This window comes from Lethenteron reissneri, chromosome 10, assembly GCF_015708825.2.
Source record: "Lethenteron reissneri isolate LAM-NWPU_2019-01 chromosome 10, ASM1570882v1, whole genome shotgun sequence".
NCBI classification, from domain to species: domain Eukaryota; kingdom Metazoa; phylum Chordata; class Hyperoartia; order Petromyzontiformes; family Petromyzontidae; genus Lethenteron; species Lethenteron reissneri.
The window spans coordinates 13,523,382-13,548,087 of record NC_083788.1 but is presented as its reverse complement, the minus strand read 5'-3'; the positions used below and the strand labels follow the sequence as shown (position 1 = coordinate 13,548,087).

Genomic DNA, 24,706 nt, shown 5'->3' with positions numbered 1-24,706 from the left:
CACACACACACTGCACCAGGTAGTCTTCTCAGGCTGAGTCGACTTAGGGGTGGCCCAGGAACGGGTTCATATATACGCCGCCGTGATGGGTGGCGAGTATTCGTAATTTAAACAGCAACACGCCGTGTCGGTCACTCTCGTGGTGTGACCATACTCCACTACGCTGGTCCCGTGCGCCTTGGGGAAGGAGTTGCCCTGGGGCCGGTTTGAGATCAACACACGCGTCCCCGATGTCTTAATCACGAGCCGCGGATGACACAAATCACGTGATTATAACGATGCTTGTGCGTTTAATGTAAATGTGCCGAGGCTCGCCGTCAACGCCGACGATCGGCGTAAGCGATGAGGTTGTGTTGCGGCAATGTGATTCCGAGTCGCTTCACGAGCTCACAAACCCAGCCCCTGGCAGTCGGCATCGCACAGCGCCCTCTCCCGAGTCAACGTGGTGGTGGTGGGTTTACAGATGAACACAAGGAACAAAAAGCATGCAATGTGCATGGCTTCAGTAACGCGTTTCCAACATGCCGTTGTGCTCGGTAATATAACAAAACAAAAAAATCAACAGAAATGAATGAAAATTACCTCCCGATGGCATTTGGAGCCACCGCGGCAGAAATAAAGGACAACACGTGTATTGGAGAACATAGGCAAGTATATTAAGAGGCATTTTTATTTTCATGTAACAGTGGATTGAGCGTGACGATGACGAGAGCATGGAGGGGACGCATGCTTGGAATTATACCGACACAGGAGGAGGGCCACGTGGCTGGGCAACAGACGCGGATTGCTTTGCTCGTCGGTGTCTCTCATCAGCTTGCGGCTGCGAGTGAGAGACTCGTGGTGCTGGGCTCGCAGTGCGACGTACGGACTAGAGCGACCGCCTTTGGCAAACGAAAAAAAGACAGCCGCATGAGCACATGACGGACCGTGTAAAAGGAAGACTTGCACAACTTGCTTTTTTTGTCATTTTCAACGAGCCCAGTTTTTATTTTATGTTTCTTGCGTTCAACCGAAGCATAAAAACCAAATCGGCGACAGGCGGCGTCGAGGTTAAAGGTCGGCGACGTGCAAGGGACCCGTCACTCGGCCGAGACGTCTTAGGAGGAGCGTGCGGGCAGGCGGGCGACAGTGGGAGACCCTTTCAAGACATCCGAAGCCACGGGTGACTTCTGTGGCGTTTCAGGAGAGACAGGGCACTCCGCGTTGTCACGCCACGTGTTAATTCTATCCCTCAAAAAAAAAATGTCATCACTCTCTTGTTTACACGACGGCAACGTAATCATGCAATTCAAAAATAAATCTTTGTTTTTATACAGCAAAAAAAAGACGACCTACAAACCTCAAAATGCCACATTCATTTCATATCATACAGTATATTTCATGGTAGGAACTTCGCATCACCCTGTTTGGCAGGGATTATTCAAGATGACTCAAGTGTTTCTACGACAGGTGAAACGTTCATCTTCTGCTCGCCAGCTAACACACGATACAGTTTTACAAAGACGGCTGTACCCAGATGTCTATTGTCCAGCCATCGGGTAATTAAGACTGAAATAACACCCTGAATACAATTTAGAGTAATGAATCAACCTTAGAACGAAAGATTCCATAATACTTTTCCCCCGACCCCCACCGACATTTTCCGAACTGACAATTCAGAAATCGAGACCCTTTCGCGGGGTCTAAAGTGTCCAGATCGCGGCGACGACGACGACGACGAAATGTGACCAAGGTGACACGAGGCTGTGTGCCCTGCGGTGCCGTGCTCGTGTTTCTCCGGCGCTGTGGCCTCGGTGACCACGTTCCACCAATCACAACGCGCGGGGCTAAGACCACGCTCATTAACCATTAAGCCTGCCTTCGGCCGTCAAACACGGATCCCGTTTCTGCAGGTGCTGGCCACACACCTGTTCACGAGCTCAATGGCGAGTATGGGAGCGAGTGTGGACTGCTACAGGTGTGCGCGGTGGGGGTAGTGAGCTTTACTGGCCAAACACCAGGTCGACATTTGTCTCCATAGCATTGTACTCCAATGGCAAAACTTTCATTTTATTCAAAGAGATTAGAGCCAGAACTCATGCACACAGTGGCCCCGTGCTGATATCACGAGGTCCCAAATATCGGCTGGATAGCAAAAATAATACGGGCGTGCATTTGCCGTAGATATTCCAGCCTCATAAAAGTTCTCACACTGTACCGTTTTGGTAACCGAATTCAATGCTGACCTGTTAGTTTGTACAATAAAGCATAAATAATTTAAAACATCCAACATAACTGAGCACTGCAAACCAACACACAATTGTTTTGCCATTGGAGTAAATCCATGGCATAATGTTCACAATTTGGAAGAGCCGTCACTTGGGCAGTTTTCACCTCATCCTCTATGGGTCCTAAAGCCAACTCACCAGTAAATGGATCATGCGTCTGCCCTGTTACCCAGTGTCCAAGTTACAGCACCACAGCACATGCAAGCTTTGATACACACACAGGAAACCATTTCGTCAGAAACTAAAAAACATGTCTTCAGGTAATGCTTAATGGGATTAGTGCACTCATTATAATGCTTTTCATTTCAATTACATCAGAGCACTTATTTGCAGATTATAGCTTTCAAGCACAACAACACAAAGTTAAAGTTGGAGTTTTTAAGAATCAAACCTAAAGGGGACGATGGAAATGGACACAAATAATATAACACATATATAAAGTACACTATCAACATCACTCAAGACCCAGAATTGCATTGTTGACACAACATTGCCAACTGGTGGGATGGTTACGAATTCTCATGCACTCCCTTGCTGCAAGTGAGCTTGCCCTATGGCTGCAAATGAATGTCAATTGTGGGCGGGCAGGGGGGGAGCTTAGTTTCGATAGTGAGCCGTCGCTCTGGGACCACGTGGCATTGCCGCAAAAGCGGGGTGCAGCATGCAGCCTGCAGCTGCTCTAGGCCACAGCATCAAGAGAAGCTACAGCAATCAGGCCAGCCGGCTGGTGTGATCCGCCACCGCTGCATGAAATAAAAAAATAAAATGGTAAGTACAAAATCAAACTTTTTAAAATTATCAAGACGCCTGGTGAGATTTCAAAATGAAATACGGCGAAAGTAACTAAAATTACAGTTAAGAGTGTAGAGCATAAATATGCGCACGCAAGCGAGCGAAGACTGCTAATGGAGATTAAACGTTTTATTTTTAAAATGACGAGGAAGCGATCAAACAAATTAACTTAAATTGCCATTAAACCGTCGTCGGAATTCTGCTTGCGGGCGCGGTTTTGTGTTGGCGCGCGGGCGGCAGCAGCGACGGCGGTGGCGGCGGGCGGCTCGGGCCGCGAGGGGGCGGCTGACGGTGGCGAGGGCAAGTCCGGTAGCTGGTCGGCGACTCGAGCCCGCTCCTCCAGGAACTTGTCGAACTCTGAAACGGAGAACAACGGTCGGGTCAGAGTGTTTTGTACGAGAGCTGGGATGATTAAGCCAATTAATCGACTAAAATCAGACATTTCTTTCGTGGGTTCATTATTCAAGCCGCGTTGAAAATGACGGCCACCTCCATGTCGTGCCTCTCGAAGGCGGGAAACCCCGAACAAGTCAAACCCGGTGTCATGCAACTGATGATGCTCATGGCATCACCAAGCCCGGCCCATCACCTACCGTCCAGCAGCGCACGTGGGAACAGAGGTGAGATCTTTTTCTTTGCTATTTAACTATTTTTATGGTATCCGATGAGTCGAGCGAACGAATCGGTAACGGAAGAGTAATCGATTCCTCTCTTGCCCAGTGGTGAGCACAGGCAACCGGACAAGCAGCGTCCCGGTGTCAGGACTGGCCACGTACCTTCACTCGTGACTCCTTCTTTCTCCTCCGACTGCAAACACAAACGTCAAATTATAGCTTCCATCCTTGAGCCGGAATATACTCACGTGGCACAAACTCAAAGAAAAATACATCACACACAAGTCCGCTTGCTGATCCTCCATCCTGTAACGGATTAACCCCACCTGACTGCAACACCTGTGTAACACATCATACGTCGTCCATTCGACATTAGCATCTTGGTTTTGGTGGTCCTGTTGATGTTGAATAGAAAATAACAGAATTAAATGAACATATGATCGATGCAAAAAAAATTCCCAATGTTAAATAATTTGCAAAGCGAATAACAAAAATGGAAATGATAACAATAAAATTGTAAAAATATTTTAAAAGAAAAAAATACATTGCATAAAGTACATGAATGAGGAAATAAAAAACAAAACAAAAAAAAACATAGCTCACCACATCGGTGTTTAACCACTGTTCAATGTCGTCCATGACCCCGGGCTGGGAGATGGGAATCTGTGCCATTGAGGGATGTCGGGGTGAGGAGCGGGGGGTGCGGGGGAAAGGGCAGGACTGGCATGAGTCTAGGGTCAGGGTCACACTGTTGCCAGAGCCGATGTTTTCCCCGTCAATAGAACTCGACGGAAGGTCGGGCTGGTGGCAGCATTGCCGATTTCTTAACCAATTTTCACATTCACGGGCGTGTATTTTATTTTACCCCCCCCCCCCCGTGAACGTTTTCCAAATCTTACATTTCCATTTACAAAGAATGTATCGATGCGGAGAAATGGGAGCTCCCATCTGCAGGTGATCCACCGATCCACCAAGGTTGCCCGAACAGCGGCCAGGTTATCAGTTGATCAAATGGCAATCCACGTCGAGCCGCCCCCTCTTGGAGGGGATGCATGAACCGGCAGCAGCCGACCTTCCGAACGGGGGAGGGCAAGACGCTGGCAACTGTGGGTTGGGGTCATTTGCGCGCCCTGCAGAAATCCACGCCGGTCTGTTCCGTGTTTGGCATGACCAATTGCTTTGACGTAATTTTGTAATGAATTCCAAGAGAATATAATGAATCCATTTCATGTAACATATCATTTTATGTATAAAGATTCTCCTCCAAACAAATGTAAAGTGAAAGAGAACTCACATTATTTTATTGTAATGCTCGCGGAACTGCGTGTGGAAGCGTACGTGGATTTCTATTGGGCCCGCGACATGTCCGATTTTGCGGGAAAATCAAAATAAAGCCAAGAAAATCAAAACATCATGTAAATATATTTGAACCAAATTATAAATGTGACCCATAAAAAGCCTTTGGATTAGAATCACTGAAGTGCGTTATGGTAAATAAATCAGAATAAAGCAAAGGTTAAAGCAATCAATGATGAAAAGCAATTTTCGATCAATTGTAATTTGCATGTACGTCGTATTATTAGACAAAATCCACATTTATACCACCTTCTTAGCACGCGGTGGTGACGTGCTTTCGTTCGCTGGCTGAAAAAAGACCACATGTAACCAAAGGTATTTTTAGGAGCTTGGCGACGCATCTACACGAGTGCTGCAGCATTGCAAACGATATCGACGGCGAACCTCACCATGCCTTGTCGCGCGAGCCAGGTGTCTATCTGGTCGTGTGTTTCGGGGAGCTGTGCGAACGTTGGCCGTGCCGTGTGGCACAGGCCGCGAATGAGCCGAGCGGCACGGGCAGAAGGACACACGGAGAGAAAACAAAAACCACACCCACATGCAAAAACAAACCAAAACACGTGCACATATCATGCGGCCGATAGTGCATTACGCACGACCAACAGAGGAACGCGAACCGCATACATTAAATAGTGACAAAGGGTAAACCACTTAAGGCATGCAAACAGAAATAACGTGGTGGAAAGTGAACCCCTATTTTCAATTCCAACATGCGCCCATAAAGGTGGTGGAGACTGCTCGGCTCTTACCATGGCAGCGATCGCGGGGTCTTCCTCGTGCTCGCCGTGAACCAATCTGCACGTGCACGCACACAAGTGCACGCGACAAAAACACCTCACCCTTCCCGCAAAAACCTGCAGGGCATCGTTGTAATGCAGCAGCGTTGTGGTGGATCGGGAGGACTTGTACAACACTCACGCTTGCTGGGCCGCTAGGCGGACAGGAAATGGCAACGCTGCCCAGTGGGTTGTGAACCAGCAGCGTGGACCTTTGAGTATGATCCACTAATACAAATGTGCACTCTCAAATATGAAAAACACTCCTTAATAGAATAACCCAAACATCCTAATGTAGGACTCTCATAAAACGACTCAAATAAAACATACAATGCATTATCATTCAATAATGCTGTACAGAGAAGGATATTCGTGCAATGTGGATAAATTCACCTCATGACAAAATCAAACTCTCATGCTCCCGCTCGCAGTCCCCACCTGGGTGGAGCAGTGAGCCCAATGTCTCCCTCGACCTTCAACCCAGGAGCACTGAGCCTGGGAGTTTTTCCCGCTGAGTTTCTGTGCCCCCTCTCTGTGCCACGGTGGGCACCACGGTGGCTAGGAGATGTTAACTACCTCGCCTGACATACAAGAGGTCGTGGGTTAGATCCTGACCCTGATGCCTGTATATTTGGAGTTTGCACGTTCTCCCTGTGGTCATGTGTATTTTTCTCCGGGACCTCTGGTTTTTCCCTCCACATTTAGAAACATGCATTTAGAGTATTTGGCTGCTATAAATATCCACGTGATAAGCCACTTCGTTGAGCTATCATTTGTGGCCAGCTCTCTTTCTATCAAAGAGCTATGCAGCTCAGTGGGTCTTACCTGCTAAAATAAAATCTAAACAATTTTAGTTTACGTGCGTGGTCACGGTTTGTGCTTTTGTACCAGGCTCGTGTTGCGTTACAACAAAAACAATGAACAAAAATGTACATTGGTCGCCACTTTGCCCAAGGGAGCCAGTGGTGGGTCACGTGCACTCACTCTCTGCGAGGGAAGCTGTCCGGCGCATTCTGCAGTGCCTGGGCCCTGCCGCTTGCGATGCGTTCCCCGCCCAGCGACGTGAGGGTGCCGCTCACGCTCTCCCCGGCCAGGCCTGCGGCAGCAGAGCAACAAATAGGCCATTAAATACTTGGTGCAGATCTGCAAGTCTGTTCCTCTTGTGCACGCAGCTTTCCACCAGGTACTCGAGAAGAGCTCTGGAGGGAAAGTGTACAGAACGTGTTACAACATCGTAGCAATGTTGTAAGTTCAGTTTACGGACAAGAAGTCTCATAATGGCGAGTAAATAAGAGTTACGATAATGGGCGTTCGTGAAGTTACGAGAAATATTACGAGTGGTCATGACCACTCCTAAGTTGATTGGAAGCAATAACAGTTAACATTACGTAATTAATAAGAAAAGTAGGAATAACAACACTAACATAATCACTATCACTAACATTGCTAATATCATGAACATTAATACCCTTAACATACTGAACTCAGCCACAGGCTGGTTTGAATGGAAAGAGTGTTGATAACGTTAACCTGAGCAGCAGCTCTGACGTGGGTGACAGCTGCCCTCTCACTACGACTCCCACATCTACTTTGACTTAGGAATTCCGTTTTCTCTGACGACAATTACGACGATCGCACTGCAATCGTAGCCTGCCGGATATACGAGAGAAATCTTAAAAAGAGAAATGTCCGAACCCTAAACAGTACCAACGTGACGTCAGCTGAGCCAACGCGCCCGTCCGTGATCAGTCCCTCCCCCCGCCCCCGGCGCTCCGCTCTCTCACCCATGCCGGCGAGCTGTGAGGAGAGGTTGCCGCTGCCACGAGACCCCGTCATGACGGACGGGGAGCCGGGCCCAAGGTCGATGAGGTTGTCGTCGGCAGCGTCCGGCAGCGGGGAGGCAGCGTTTCGTAAAACCTGCCGGAATAGAACGGCGACAATATGGGTCAAGGGTCAAGCTCAAGAACAGTTACTAGAAGACCGCCCTGGGTCACCTTAACTACCAAGTCTATCAAGTAAAAACAAGCACAGCAATGAAGCAAACGGAAATCAGAGCAAAGGCAACGAAACATTAATCAGGGCGCACTATACCCTGCTATCTATCAGAGGGGGGTCGTTCAATAACATTACAAACAGCCGAGCACAATTTCACACCTTTCACTGGGTGCTGGTAAAATTCCCCGGCGCTTACCCAAGTTCCTAGCTGCAGCATCCTGAATGGGACTCACCGTCGAGTAGAGGGCGGCCTCCCCCGAGTCGCGCGCCACGTTCTGAGGAGCTCTGCCCGCGCGATACCTTTCGAACCTGAGCGAGAAACCTCCGCTGCATCACTGTGCGCCACTGGCGCGCACGATGCGGCAAAACACAGAGCAAAAACCCGCCGGGGAGGACAGAGGTGCAGGCCAGGTTTGAGAACCAGACAACCAAACCGTACATACAGTTTGGCTGCTTTTTGTGTTGTTTGTTGGCTACGTACAGTGCAGAAGAAGTTGAACATACATCTACCATCGACACGAGTATCTCAAGTGCCCTCCGGCTTCGTTCCGCTTCGAGAGCCTTGCACACAAGCCCCGTGTTGTTCACGTGGTTGGTTCATCGCCACTATTGCCCGCGGCTGACGTTACGATGCACAACTTTACATACGTCGGCCACATCGTCGGCTGCATTCTACACCAGCCCGTGTCGTGTTCGGTGCCATTTACCGGGACCGACATTGCACGCCACGTAACGCAATCGACCCGCCTTGGGCCGCGTCTGCGCGCTGCTCACCGATCATAGCGCAGGAACACATTGTTGAGGTCGTCGTTGACGAGGAGCAGCTCCTCCGTGATCGGTTCGCTGGCCACGCGCGAAATGAGCTCCATGACGCGGCGCTGCATGGTGCGGCACGTCCCGTTGAGCTCCTGCACGTCGCAGGGACGGGGTGGGGGCGACAGCGCGGTCTCCAGAATTGCCCACGCGCCTCCAGGCTAAGGCCTCAGCCTTCTGGTATTTATGTTGCCCGCAACCATTGCTTTTGGGCTATCTTAACATGCTTCCTAAAACAAAGCTTCGAACCACTGCCATAGGTACTAATGATAAGGGGCAAAGAAGGTATTGGAGCGATCTCCACAAATTCAGCAACCGGGTGGAAGATCTAAGAGCAGATGGTGGGATAATGTTGGAGCAGATCTATGAGTCTCTGCATGAGTATGTTCTCTGTACATCTCTATGTGAGGGTATCGAAGGCCAGATGATGGGAGCCTGTCAGGGTAGATCGTAGAGGTTGCTCTGTGTCTCCTGTGCGGGAGCTGTGGGAACTGGCGGAGGGTAGAAAGCGTTGGCAGGGTGTGGTGGTGGTATCAACTACTCTGGCCTTACACACCACTGAGGCGAGCGGCTGTTTTCCCATCTGCATGCCTCACACCGTCAGCTGCACTACTGAGCTCTGTCTACCGTACTTCTCAACTTAATTTTGGTGATCATGGGAGGAAGGGGGAATGCTGACCATCAATGCTGTCAAGCCCGTTGAAATAAACATTTACATAAGTCCCAAGGCTTCCACTTGCAATCGCTAAAGCCCAGCAAGACGCTTTCCTCGTGACCCTAACCTGTAGAAGCTCCAGGTCGGAGGAGTTCTCCTGGCCCGGCACGACCTCGTTCAGCATTTCCGACATCACCTTGATGTTCCCCTGAACAACTTCCAGCTCGGCCCGCAACTTTGAGATCTGCAAAAGAGCAGGAATGGCTACGTTATCAACAAGACAACGGACACCGTACAAATTGCCCAAGTAGATTGTCTCCATGCGACCTCCGGATGCCTCAATCTAGAGAAGCACAACACAGCGGGACTTGCGTATGTTGAACTTCTTTCGCACTGTACGTAGCCAACCATCGGAGATGCGCATCACGCAAAAATGGAAGGTGCAAATATACTGTTTTGAGCACCAGTCAGTCACAGGCGAATGCCACGAGGAAGGCCTTGAGCCTGCGCTGAACTAGGGGTAGGGAGTTAACGAGTCGAAAACGACAGCAGCAGCAGGAACAACAAACGCAAGGCAAGCAGCAGCAAGTGCCCGGCGCGCTCACCTGCTCGGGTGTGGGGGTGATGCTTCCGTCAGGCTGGGGCTGGGGCACGGTGGGGATGCCCACCGCCAGCGGCTCCATCGTCGCGGGGTTCGCCTGGAAGTTGTGGTTGGCGTTGGCGTAGAGGGGGCTGGGGGCGCCGGTGGGCTGGGGCCGGGTCTGCGCGGGGAGCGGGGCGTGCACCACGGGCCTCGGCGCGCCTGCCTGCGCGTTGTTGAGCTCCGTCGGCGCTTTGATGCGCACGCTCTGGAGGAAGGTTCACACACATGTGGTGGTGGCAAAAACATGAGCGGTGTTGACCCTGGGCACTTTCGCGCCCGCCGTGTGAACTCTAAGATGGATTCGGGAAGGACGATATGTAATCCCGAGCAAGTGTATTCATCTTCATCATCAGCCATGGTCAATCCACTGCTAGATGAAGACCTCCCCAAAACCACCACCGCCCTTGATGGCTCTGCGATGTAACAATCCACCCACAAGCTGCACATTAACTAATTTTTTCGCTCCATCTTCCGTTCCTTGGCTGCCACTCTGTCGGCCATCATTCCTTCGAGTGACGTGATCTGCCAGAGCCCAACTTTCTGTTTTTAAGAGTTTGGATAATGTCTTTAACCCGTGTTCTCTACTCAAGCGTGCATATCTCCATGCTTCATTGGGCACTGACTGAAGCGCCAGTGCATTTGGTTATCTCATTTATTTTTGCCTTTTCAAGTGTTAAACAACAAGGACATTTTAACAATCGTGCATGGCTTCATGTATCATTTACCAAACACTAATTTAAGCTCTGCACGTAACATTTTCATCCAGGAGATCACGCGGTGGCAATGTTATTGCAACAGGGAGGTGTGTTTGGTTACTTACGGGTTAAGCGTTACATTTTTCTCCTGGGCCTGCGGCTGCAGCAATACTTGAAAAACCGGTGCAGGTAATATTCGGGTGGTTATTTTTAAATTAAACGAGCAGCAAAAGCGTATCCCATACAATGCACGGGGGGTGGCGGGAAGAGTGACGTCAGGACGATGCACGAACCCGGCTCAAAGCGGTGCCATACAGCTGATGTCATCACGCAGATTTGCCCGCAAGCACACTTGCCAGCCCAGGCAGGAAGGCAGGCAGGCAGCAATGCAGCGAGCCACCCAGCAAAACTTTTTTTTAGGACATAGTACGATTATCAGAATAACTATTGCGTTGAAGATGCGACCTGGAGGATGGGAAAATTGTTTGAAGGGCGAGGCTGTACTTTGTGGCAACTAATGAAGCAAGCGAACGAGCATACAAAGCAAACTGCATTCGTAGTTTCCCCTCCACTCTGTCCCCCACCCCGTAATCTCACATCAAACTGCCACAGGCCAGTTTAATGCAGTGATAGACACAATGGGCCAGCTCCACGTTCGGACCCAAGCAAGTGCACACAGTGCTTGCTCTGTGTGTCACCTTGCCAAGCTGTGTACACCCTTGGGGGGAAAAGACGACATCCGTAGATGCATCTCGTTCCGCGCAGGGAATGTTGCCACTGGTGGTGCCACCTCGGCTCGACTGCCGCTGGGGCAATGGGATGGTTGGGACCGCTCATATGCGAGAGATCTCCACTGGAGTTTGTGGAAAGTTTCGCTCCCCGTTTTGGAATGCGCTTGTTGTGCCGCATCGGGTCACCCAGTACTATTGTCTATGTACAACAGCACAGAGGCAGAGCCTCAGTTTGCCGAGGTGGTTAATTGTACGATCATTGTTTCCACAGCGCTTGAAAGAAAAATTACCCAGTTGCCAGTGTGCTTAGGAGTAGGGTTGTAAAGATAGAATTACTTAATTACACATAGCAACATTCAGGACGTTGTTGGGCTGTAAGATTGATACCATGAATACCAAAAATATTAAATGATTCTTAAATTGGGTAACATCAATTTTTGGAGCTCGCGATAAATGAATCGAATCGTGTAACAACGGATGTATGTTTTTTATATCTGTATATCCCGTACATAACGGGGTTCACATTCAATGTGCAGCCACAAACAGCTGCGACTGATGGGGATTGGATCATTCCACTGACTGGGCCGTTCAACTGTCACAAGCAACTGGAAAACGCGAGAGCCGTGCGAGAGCTGTGCGCTATTGCCGAGCGCTGCGGCAGGGATAGGTGCGAGTAGCACTGCACTGTGCAGTGGTCTTAGGTGACCCAGCGGGGCGGTGTCAATGCCTAGGGGTAGTGCGTTCCCAGCTTGTTGCAAAGGTTCGCGGGTCAAAACCGGTAGGCGCCCTGGTTATTACCGCAGGTGTATTAATCATAGAAGATGCGCGGTCTCCTTCACAGGAGACGTTGAAGATCCCCTGACATCGTTCAAAATAAGTGGGCCAACCGTGTGCCAGCGTCACGGTCAAAATTTTATATATTCGAAAAAATTACCCGGACATTACTCAACTGGAATTACACATAGCAACACCAGCCTATACTGTGACACTACAAAGCACTGTGTCTGTGAAACACTGCACTTTCCTTCGTGAGGACCGCCTTGTGCTATTACGCATGACAATCAAAATACCAAACGTACTACATTATTATTATGATTGTTGTTGTTTACCCTCTGAGGAGTGTGTATGGGCGACAGGGTCTCTGTGGTGCTGGAGGGGAACTCGATCCCCTTCTTCTTGAGCTCCTCGTACACGTGCACGACACCGGTGAGGTCCGGCGAGCTCCGGAACGCGTCCGCCCAAGCCTGTTCCACGTTGCACAGTTCATAAGACAAATCATGGGCACGCACAGATTCTGTAATGCTTCCCAATGTACTCCCTGGCCACGCAAGTATCGAGCAATAATAACGTTCCGTTTCAAGCCTCACAACGAGGCGATGTCACATGGCGCAAGATGCCGTCACGTAAACGCGCGATCGGGAGGGGGAGCAGAGGCACGAGCCACGGCCCAGCAAGACACAAACGCCCGGGGGCGGATCCTGATTCGGAGTTCGTTTTTTGAGTCAGATCGTGCAAGTAATAAAGTCATTTAGAGCTCAAACCCTCCACCACCCGACACAGAAAAACAAATAAAGCTGTCACGTGCAAAAATGTGCCAAGTGATATAGCCTTTCAGCAAACCGGTTACGTTGACAGTCATGACAAATTTGACAATCATAAAACGTTTCGCTGGAGATTACAATAACCATCGTCAAGTGTTGGCAAGCGCTCAGGCCTCGAATTATGATAATTAATTTTAGCGCCGGTTTTCATCTCAACGTTTTGGGAAACACTTTGATTCATGTTGCCGGTTTTCTCGCGGATCAGTCCCTAATAGCAACACAACAATTTTGGCTCATGTTGGGCCGTATTTATGAGTGTTGTTGGGTCCCCCGCGTTTCAGACAGGCAGCTTGTCTGTTTCAGACAGGCAAGCTGTCTGAAACAGACAAGCTGTCTGTCTGTCTGAAACGCTTCAAACCTCCGTTGGAAAGCACTAGATGAGGATAAAGTTCCTTCTTGTAGTCAGTGTATGGGCAACTGCCGTTGGCGAGCACCCATTAAGGCTGGCAGAGCACGTGGCAAGTCTTACACCGAGCCACCTTTGTCTACCCAATGCTTATTCGTACACAATCTCAAGACAATGTCTTGAATTAAGTCTTCAATTAATACATCGTGAATGCATTAACGATATTTACAGATAAGCTGTTCCACAAGCATTGTCTAAACCACCCAAGTTGAGTATCAAACGGTGATAAAAAGGATAATAGGTACATCGGGTCGAGAACTTTGGCGGTGTTTACATACACAATGGTCCTAGCCCTCCCTTGCGGCACATTACTTGAGGGTTTTGTGTGTAACTCGCTGTACCAATTATGCTTGCTGTGGAATGCGCAACATTTGAACCATCACACGCCCCACATTCATGTGCACAATTATCGAGTTAAAATCGCTGTATTTCTATTCACAACTGGAACCACCACATTTGAACATCGCCACCATCAAATATAAGCACAATACAAAAAAACGAATAGCCCCTACATTGTAGTTACTTACCTGGGCCGTATGTACCAAGCTACCGGGTGCAAAAGAAAAAAATATTGCAGTCATATGTGGTATTATCACACTTCTTCGTACGGCTGATGTTGATGCAGATCAACAGCTGTAATTTTACACTGAGGTGGTGGAGCCAGATAATTACGTCTGGAGTAGTGGCGTGTATCCGCATGATGATGCCTCCTTCATATTTGTGAATCGGGTGTTGAGTCGTTACGTGTTCAACGGTCTGTTCTGGATGACCACAGGCGCACACCGGAGATTTGAAAAATTTTACCATTTGTGCATCCAGTATCCGCATCTGCTGTTGCCATGGTTTGTGGATGATGCGACTCAGGGGTTGTGGCCCAAAAGCTTCATGCAAGATCGAAGCCAGGGACCTTCTGCATTGGGTCTTTCAAAATAGGTGTTTGCGACTTCTTGTGAACTCCATTCAGCTTTACAAGCATCATTTGGGTAATCATAGCAATATAGTGACGTCACTGCGACATCACTCCCATACACACGTACGGTGGATGTGGTGTGCCGGCCAGGCGTCTCCACCTGCCCCCACTTGCCTGTATGAGGCTGAGCACCTTGTCCTGCACCAATGCGGGAGGGTTGTTCTTGGGCTGCACCACCTTGACGAGGACTCCATCCACAAAGTCGCGCTGAGCCACCAGCGTGTGGAAGCGGTGGCCGCAGTTCTTCACGCACGTCTCCAGCACCTATGCACAAACAAGAGGACAAAGATCCCCTCTATTGGCTCAATAGACTCTTGGGGGCAAGTGCTGTTAGCAATCACCTGTGAAGGCCAGCACGGCACACGACGGGGTGGGTGGTCAGGACCACGCCCGGTCGCCTTTGTATGTATGTATGTAGAACTTCTTTCGCACCATACGTTTCCAACCGTGCTAATCGGAGGTGCAGGGGGGAAGAACAACAAACTAAACACGAAAAAGCAGTTCTTAAGAAATTAGTTTTCAATCTAGATTTAAAAGTGCATAGCTCCCATGTTTGTGCGTAGGTGTTGGCCGTGAGGACGAATCGACTCAGGTTGCCGTGCTCATAGCACAGTGCGCTACCCACTACACTACCGCACGTACACAAACAGACATACACACGAACGAGCGAGCGAGCGGGTACGTATGAGCTTTACAACTAGGGCAGAGTCCATTGGGACAAAATACACTTAAAACAAAATAAATACTTGCATGCAAAGTACAGTATATTATTATATCAGTGCTGAAACTATAAATAATGCAACCGTGTTAATAAATGTGTTTCTAGCAAATAAACACGTGTCCTTCTGCAGAATCATAATATGTACTTAGACTGGAGGAATCCATTGAGCTATGAAGCTTTTTTTCACAGATGTCCAGTAGGGGCGGGTCATAAAATTACAACAACACAAAAACCGATAGGAATGCAAATTATAGGAAAGGTAAGCAAGTCACTAAAAATAAATCAAGTACATAAGTACAAATTGCTAAAGTTGATCAATTTCTGCCAATTTTTCAACAATCAATGCAAGCTAGGGCAAGGCAGAAAAACGACAACAGTCCCAGACCATAGCAAGACAACACACAGCTCCTCAATAAAGATTCACATTAAAATGTAACTATCGGTACACGGGAAGGATAAAGTATTGCGGTGGAAATATTCCGTACCAAACTCTAACCTTATCCCGCCCCCGCCCAGCTGCTGGTGAATGGCCGCAGCGTTAAAGTGAACTCATCGCATGCAAAAACATAAGAATAACACGCGATTCAATGCAAAGAACCGATGCCAATGAAAGAATTGCTGCATCAGAATTCCACCTCTAAAATTCGGTAAGCATAGCATGTGCAAGAATCTGACAAAGCACAGCCATCCGCTGGTTCAATAAAAAACAAATCAAACTAAACACGAAAATAAAAAAAACACTCAACACATTTATCAGTCAAAACAAAAATAGTCAAACTGGACGACTGATGTGGACCTAACCTCATGCAAGGACATTTAGCCGTGGTAGGTGATATTCACAGTCACTGCTAGCTATGCTGATGGAGATGCAAAGCTATGCGTTATGTAAATATATTGCATTTTACAGCGAGGCAGTTGGTTGAGCTCAGGCCGCATAAACTCACCGTTAGTGTCAGCATGACCTCCCGAAAATTCTTGTTTCCAGACAGTTTCTTCCTGATGGCCCTGATGGCATCTTTGGGGCTGTTCGGGGTCAATGGGTGTGGGTGGGGAGAGGTGGTGGTTGAGGGTTCAATGAGGACCATGCACAAGCAGAGCGGATGCACAACAGCTGTGATTTTCAACGACTGAGCCACACCCTGTGACCGCTGACGAACAAAAACAAGTTGGGCATTTCAATACCGATTCTACAAAGTTCAATAAAGCGGTTTCAAAGCTTGTATTTTAATAGATTGCATGTCAATCGGAGGGGTATCAAATATACTTTAAATGTAACTTTGGCAGATTTGTGAGATGCGTGTGCACAATGGGATGGCCAAACAGCCGCATGCCAGCCAAGCCTGTCCCCCGAACTCCCACAGAGTGCCGGTCGTGGGGAAACCACAGCATAACACTGAATCGCCTATTAAACGCAAATAAAAGATCAACAGCCTTTTTACAGAGTTTTCAATTCGACGCCGACTTCCGAGGACCAACAGGGCTGAGCGACAATCACACGCGAGTGTTATGGGATACATTATCTGTGATCTCCATCACGATCAATCTCTCCGCGACGCTTTATTTTTTCTGCCTCAAACCCAACGTCTGTAGCCTGCCTCTCACTCGGGGGCAGGTTGGCTTGGCAGTGGGGCCTTCGTCCTCTCTGTATTGTCCCCCTAATTCCCATCTATAATTTACCAACTTCTCAGTGGCAGCACGGATTAGTTGGCGGGTTGAGAAAGGGAGGTCATCTGTGGCTGAATACATACATCCAGTGGTCAGCAGCGAGTGTACAAATTATAGTAAATGACTAAAGCACCATTTAGGTAAAATATCATTGTGAAAATCAGGAACAGAAAATTGATAACAAATTTTAAGACAAAAATGGCAGTGTTAGCCAAGAGGCTAATAATTGAGAAAATATTTGCAGTGTACATTTAATGTTTTGCATCCCAGATCTCTTTTGCAAAAAATACTTTCGCCTCAAAACTATTTTGATTCATATAGCATAAAAAGAAAACCACATCTCAAAACGATATACAAGAGATTCAGACATGGACATCTTGGGAAAAGTACCAATATTTATGTCAAAACATTAAGAGGCAGTCATCGGCACGAGATAATAATAAGTGCTTGAGCCTGGAATTCACAGGGTCGGGGAACTTACATTTTAAAAAATAGGTGGAAAATATAGGTTCAGGGAGCATGGATGGCTAGGGAAGGGAGCTCAAGACTACGAGGGCTCCCACACGGTTATGATTACATGGATGTATGTAATAAGGGAAGTGACTACGAGCGTGACATCGGTGATGTATTGAAAACACCTTACCCATCCTCGGTCTCACTAACGATGTCACAAATCTCCATGTTAAGGGTCCAGTCTTCTCCTGGCAGGGCCCCATCAGTGGCCCGCTCTGTGATTACACGAACACCAAGAGAGCACTTACAAAGTTAATTCGGTTACTGAACACAATTGATTTTCTCAGTGCAACACATGACGCACACATTTACACAATACCAAGTCTGCCACACATCGAACGTGGCCAAAGCATTTAGTTTAATTGACTTTCGATGGATTAACGTTTAATCCATGAGCCAAGGCTGATCCAGTTAATCAGTAAATGCAAAGATCAAAAAACTTGGAAACCAATTTTTTTTTTTATCTCACTCACTGCAAGTGCCATCTGTTTACAAACAATGTACGGTGATGTACACAGCACAATGTGTACAATATCCTTTGCAAGGCCAACCCATTCACATTAAGAAATGGGGGACACTTGGCTTAAGAATGCATTATGGCAATGGGCGGGCATAACATATGGCGTTTAGTCCGGCTGTATTCATGTGTAAATGGGGCAAGGCAGTGACAGGACGGACATATGGCAAGTGAATCATTGATGGAAGTGCATGTTGACTCATCAGCAGTGGTAGGAGTGAGGGTATGCTTGGTGGTGTAGTATAGATGGGGGTAATTGGGTCACTGAAAGATTGGCTGGTTGGTAAACGGCCGGCCAGATCTGGGGTGTTTTGTGGACGGTGGATAAACGATGATTTTCGTGTAAATCAGCACGGTTTGCATGTGAATAAAACAGAAGCAGAGCTAGGATGATGGTGAATTCCTGAGACGGAATTATGCGAGTAAAAAAAGTATGTAAAAACGCCTCCCTTCACATGTTTCCACACATTTGGGATGAGGTCACTATTTAATTATGTGTATGCAATATTCCACGCCCTGTTAAAAGATAAAACAGCTTATAATGTACATTTTAATAGTGTTTACATTTACTTCACAATTATATGACAATGAGTGCGAGCAGAAAATTAGTTGCGACACTATTTGGTCTCCCTGTATGCCTTCTCAGCAAAGGAGTACAGACATGCATCCTTAACTTCAATGGAGATGATCCACGCTCAAGCCGGCGGGCGATGTCACGGGTGGGTACTTAAGAGCACAGAGTCAGCTGAGGCAGTGCACTCGATTTCCGAATTCAATATCCGATGATGCTCAAAGCAGTTAAAGCGAAACGTCATTTGTTGATGGCATATTCAGTCCTTATAAGTCTTAAGCCGCCAGTGTGCTTTATGGGTCAGAGTTTAATCCATACATTGGCCTGTATAAATTATATCTTTATAAACATAATACTTGTGTCAGGTGGTGTAAGGTTAATAACCAAAATGCTGGCATAAATCTACTACCACGAGGTCGAACCAAAAAAACAAATGTGGATGAAATACATCCTGGCTTGCCAGACTGGGTGCAACATGAGCATTGCAGTGTGGAACATAAACATTCCGAGCGGTTGGTCGCACACAGCTTATCACTGCCGCTCATAATTAAAAGAGAAATACATTTTCCATCCTGTTAATGTTTAAAAACAAATAACCCCATGCCTACTTCTGGCAATGCCAGTAAAACAATGCGCTAGTGATTATGTTTTAAATACGGAATGCTTTGTAGCCACACGTTTTAGTTGTGAGTAAGCATTATCCGTGTTTTGTTATACCGTGTAGGATTTAGTGGTTGTACTCTACAGCTCGCCAATGTGTTTTAGGGGTTGTACAGTGTTTTGTTTGGCATGACATCCAACGTTTCTACTCCACAAGCTGGGGCCTTCTCCAGTATTCAGTTCATGAATAAACTCTCACCAGTAATGTGTGAAAAGCTCCTTGCAATGCAGGAGTTTTGGTGTTGCTATTTTTTGTTGTTATTGAAGATGTAACCTGAAGAGCCATATTTAACATGACCATGCCAGACTAATGTGCTGAAAAGTGTCAAGTAGCTTTTTCAGCAGGGGACTCAGAGGGCATCTCCACACAACCTTCCCATGGGACGTGTGGTGGAATGCCACACCACTTGTATCTGATTCAAGGAAAACTACTTCTTCGAGTAGATGCACGCACACACTAATACTTACCTAGATTGTGATCGTGGCAATTTGGCACCATTTCTCCACTCACTGCTTAACTCGCAGTTTTACTTGGCAGGAGAAACATGTCAACAGCGATGTTGTGAAGGTTAAACTGCTACTTCCATTTTTTCCTGTCAACCGTAGCAGCTGGTCAATGGCCACAGCCGAGTTGAGAATGTAAACCAAATAAGAAGAAAGTAATTCTTCCTCCCTTGTGTATCCTGCACTGAGCCCCACAGCAATGCTTGCTCAGCCTCATTGCAATCTGAAGGCACGCTGCTCTTCAGGACTTATATTCACTCACGTTGCTTAAGAGTTTAGTTCTCAACTTATGTCACCAACTGTGCGAGGTGTATTCTTTTAAGAGCAAACGTGAATGGCAGATTAGTTCAATTGTTTTAGATGCACTGTACTCGTGAGATTATGTGAGTATGCAGCCTTGCTTTTGTTATTAAATTAAATCCTCTGTAACAAACTTGAACGAAAAAACTCACAATATTACAGTATAACCCCACCTCCACATATTAAATTCTGGAAGAACGGTATAAAAACTACCTCGGTTATCGCTGGCCTCATAACAATAAGGCACAGAACACTGCATTGACCATTATCTCTCCAGATGATCATCATCAGCTATGGTCAATCCACTCCTTACCGCCATCCCTCATAAGCCTCCATTATAATAGTCCACCCAACACCTGCACACAGACTGACTTCCTTGCTCCACCTCGAAAGTGGTCGACCTCTCTGATGCGCTCCATTCCTTGGCTGCCACCACTTCATCGTCCCTTCTAACGACATGACCCAATTAAACCCACTTTTCTTAAGAGTTTGAATGTCATTCTAACTAACATGCACAAACCATTGAGGAAGTATGGTCCGCATATCTCCCTCCAGATACAATGTCAACCAACTTGTATTGTCCTTACGAGTATCGTTTACCTTCTATATTTGCCACATATCCATCCTCTTTACTGTAGGTTAAATGTGTAGTGGGTTCTTTACAACACTACAAATGTAAGCATGTTCATGTTTTTGTTTGTTGCGGTTGCACCCGATTCAAGAGCCGAATGGCTCACAGGGCTATACCAAATAAATTAAACTGAAAAACTGAAATGAAAACCGAGTTGTTTTCCATCTCCTGGTTTTGTTTGAATGTTGGTACTAAGAAATATATACCTGTTGATTCTTTATACCAGAATAAAAGCACTGTAATAACAATAGATGTCTGCCTTCTATTAGAAGCAAACATCTCCATTATGCACGTAGAATGATGAGCTGCTAGAATGAGCAAATGAGAAAAATGCTACCTCCTGTATGGGGTTTTAGAGGACTACAGAATTTCCCAGCTTGTGGAAATTATAGGTTTACTCATTGTTCTTTGCAGGTGTTCCGTATGTTGTAGGTATTGCACACAACATACCAAATAATAATTTACTAACATACAGGGGGGGGATCCCATTTACAGATATCCCACTAATAAAATGGGGAGAAACTATATAGAAAACATGTTAAAGCCTCTCCACGTGTCCCACCAATCTCAACACACGCGTTAAATGTTTAACACTCTCATGATACACTTTGGCTAAGAGACGATGAGAATCGGTTTCAAAATTCAATGATGCATAAGCGAAGGTCATGAAAAATGAGGGTCGTTAGACATCAGTGGGTTCTGTATAAATGTGTAATTGAGATCGCTCTTGCTTTCGGTGTAATTCAAACGTGAGAAACTCCTCCAGAACAGGGCTCCCGAGTACGACATCGAGCTATTATTGTTTCACATAAATTTGATCTGGTCTAGTTTTCACCTCTGTAATTAAGCAGGTACTCTGTACACGTCCATCTCTCCTTGAGGTATCTCACCTCTGACACATCCTATCGCTGGTGACGACCCCAATACATCCAACAACACAAGGCTAAGGGCATCGTCATAAAGCCACGCACTTTGTCCAAAACGTGCGCGCCAAAAGCCTTCAACGCTACGGCACACCCATCGGTGTGCATAACAACCAAGCCGTCATCTCCACTCGGCGAAGGCCAGACTAAATAAAGCAACAAGAATGTGGAATTGCCGAATGCCTTTGGCCTTATTTCCACCGATACAGAGTATGGCCATTTCAGTGTGTGCCCGCACACGAGACAATCTCGTTCAGCTGAAATAACACGGGTCGAGCGGTGGCGCAGTGGTTGTGAAAAAACTTAGCGCACTGCGCTATGCATCTGACCACCACAGTTCGATTCCAGGCCACGGGGATGACGCGGGGGTATCTGAAGCGGTCCCGAGGCGCTCTCTCCCTTCACCAAACCGCACTGACCAGCATCAAGTATGGTCAAAACTACCCCAATAATCGGAACGGCGTGCGGAGGCCCTCATCCAGCAGTGGATTAACGTCACATACATGATGCGTATACTCATTATTAAATAGTACTTACGCACTCGGGACAGTCTTTAGAATCGTATCGGGTACTGGGTGCTCGAATTGCCAACGTCATGTCAGTCACATTTTGACAACCCGCTGTGCACGAAAGCGCCGCAGCTGTTTTATAAATATGGTCGGAACATATTTAAATCAGCTAATTTGTTTTTTCCCTTTATAATTTAACAAGACAGCGACTCATTCGGGTTTTCCCCTTTTTTTGTTTTACAAACCCCACAACTGCACGTATTAAAAATCACGAATCGTCGCGACCTCGGTGCAGACGGTGCTGCAGCAGCTGCACCCGCAGCGGCGCCGGCCCAGGGCGCAGTAAACCCCGGCAACCTTAAGGAGAGACCGAGGCTTCCCCCAAAGCTGTACTAGGCCGCAGCCGGCTACGAGACCCGAATCGCTCGGCGACGATAGTCGGCGGCTCACGCGGTGACCGAACGAAAACGCGAGAGTGGCGAGCGGCGGCGCGTTTCCTTGTACCAATGCGGTGGCCCACAGCCGTGCCGAACGGGTTGGAGACGAGGTCGAGCAGCGACATCTTTCCTCGACGTGGGCGATTGTTTTGCTTCTGTTCAACTGGCGAGCGAGCTGCGCGATGAGGTCATCACGCACACCAACGGCGGGCCGAAAACCGTGCGTGATGACGCCATCACGCACGTCTCCACGCACGCCACGGGTGGCGGGTGTGCGCGATGACGTCGTTACGCACACCAACGGCGGGCCGAAAACCGTGCGTGATGACGCCATCACGCACGTCTCCACGCACGCCACGGGTGGCGGGTGTGCGCGATGACGTCGTTACGCACACCAACGGCGGGCCGAGGACCGTGCGTGATGACGCCACCACGCACCGCTAGGCCAGGAGAGGCAAGCACGATGACGCCATCACGCACGTCTCCACGCACGCCACGGGCGGCGGGTGTGCGCGATGACGTCGTTACGCACACCCTGTCGAGGTTGTCAGGGTGACATTCGGCGTGCGTCGTCGACGTCCCCGCCGAACTGCAGTGACTGGTTCGTGCGTGATTACGTCACTGTTTTGACGTGCCTGCCAAGAGTTCAATGGTTTTGCGTCGTGACGTCAGCACGTATGCAAAACGAGACGTGGTCTAGCCGCTGCTGGATGAAGGGCTTGACCAAGACTTTCATGAGAATAGATTTTCCCTTTTTCTGGCAACAAAACGGGTGTTAAGATGTTAAAACACCAAACTGAAACCTTTTTTCTTTTCAAAATGGAAATATGGTTTGGGGGGAGGGGCAGAGCTTTGTGACGTCATATTTGAGGGGGGGGGTCTGACTTTTTATGACGCCGTGTGACGAGGGGGGGGGGGTCAAAAATCGTCCAAAATCGCGTGACGTCATTTATGGACGACCCTTCTATGCGTGCTCGGTGATTACACTTTGACGCGTAGAAGACCCTGCTCACGAAGTGGATGACAGCAGAGCCACACCAATCCACATCAAACTTAGCCCGCTCTAGTAAGATATTGCAACTACTGTACTGTAGAGGCGATCGCGTGGATTTCGGATTAACCAGTGTTCGGTTAAAGCACGTGGCTTGTAATAAACATTTCCAAGAATAAAAATGTTGTATGACTGTTTTTTAGATTATTAGTTTGGGCTAATGGGAAAATCCACGAGTTCATTCATTGATGTCAAAATCTCAGGTGCGCGATTAATCCGCAAATCGGGTAAACCGGCACGTGGAAATTTTGATCGAGTCTTCACTTGACTCATGCAGACATCCATGGCTGCAGGGTTTTGGTAGTACATGTTGTTTATTGTGAAAATTCCGTCACAGTTCCTATGATCACTGTTTCATTGCTTTCATGGCTTTATTTTGGTGATTTCGAAAAGTTGTTTGGTTTGGCCATGTTTGTTTGTTGTAGTACGGAGTAAGACTGATGGCCTTAATCTAAGTTGTCTTGTGGTTGTTGTTGTTTGACTTGCATCCCACTGGGATTTTTGCACACAGTGTTGGTGTACGGTGCTTTTTCTGCAATATTTTGCTGTCTTTTCTTGGATTTTCTATTTGCACTTAGTCACATATTCACTTTAAGATGTTTTCTTATTCATGTTTTTTGTTTGTTGCGGTTGCACCCGATTCAAGAGCCGAATGGCTCACAGGGCTCTACCAAATAAATGAACTTGAACAGTAATTTCTCCTGCACGGTAACCACGCCGCAGCCTGTCCACTCCCCTCCCCCGAACGGATTTCGCGCCTCTCGGGTCCAGAACGGCGCCTTGCTAAATAAACACAACACGCCTCAATCCGTCCCTTCTCACGAGACATCGCTCTCTCTCTCTCCAACGTGGAAAGTAGTTTTACACATCACATCAGCCGCTCGACGGCCTCGTTGGGAGTCCATAACCACAGAAGCAGCGTTAATTAAACCGTCCAAGCAAAAAAAAACTACGGGCCCGTTTCGACATTTCACTTGAGCGTCACTTGAGCGTGCTGCGTCACAGCGAGCGAGCGTCTCCACTTGCACCGTCGCCGAAGAATCGTCGAGAAACAACCACCCCCACCCACCCTCACCACCACCCTCCACATCCACCACACCCACCCTCACCACCACCTCCACCCACCCTCACAACCACCCCCACCCACCCTCACCACCACCCCACCCACCCCTCCACCACCACCACCTCCCTCACTACCACCCTCATCACCACCCTTACCACCAACCCACCCTCCACCAACACGGCAACACCCCTACCCTCCACCACCCCCATCCACCCTCCACATCCACCACATCCACCACACCCACCACCCTCACCACCACCACCACCCCCACCCACCCTCCACCACCCCCCCCCCACGTCCCTGCTGAGACTCGCCCCTCCCTCCCTC

General features: G+C 48.0%; 1 protein-coding gene across 6 annotated transcripts; it reads right to left on the bottom strand.

Moving 5' to 3' along the window:
• Nucleotides 1-647: 647 nt before the first annotated feature.
• Nucleotides 648-22,475, bottom strand: LOC133340971 (TOM1-like protein 2). 6 transcript variants are annotated; one of them, XM_061549521.1, is made up of 17 exons: nucleotides 22,333-22,475; nucleotides 17,344-17,428; nucleotides 15,980-16,058; nucleotides 14,429-14,578; nucleotides 12,447-12,581; nucleotides 9,874-10,116; nucleotides 9,396-9,512; nucleotides 8,575-8,708; nucleotides 8,034-8,109; nucleotides 7,590-7,722; nucleotides 6,790-6,901; nucleotides 5,779-5,824; nucleotides 5,419-5,469; nucleotides 5,279-5,317; nucleotides 4,277-4,336; nucleotides 3,836-3,866; nucleotides 648-3,416 (listed from the first exon to the last, which is right to left on the bottom strand). In XM_061549521.1, the coding sequence occupies exons 1-17, from the start codon at nucleotides 22,388-22,390 to the stop codon at nucleotides 3,229-3,231; spliced, it is 1,737 nt and encodes a 578-aa protein (XP_061405505.1). In that variant the 5' UTR covers nucleotides 22,391-22,475; the 3' UTR covers nucleotides 648-3,228. The 6 variants fall into 6 exon arrangements, with proteins under 6 accessions (XP_061405505.1, XP_061405507.1, XP_061405508.1 ...); XM_061549523.1 differs by lacking the exon at nucleotides 5,279-5,317; XM_061549524.1 differs by lacking the exon at nucleotides 5,419-5,469.
• Between the last annotated feature and the right edge of the window lie 2,231 nt (nucleotides 22,476-24,706).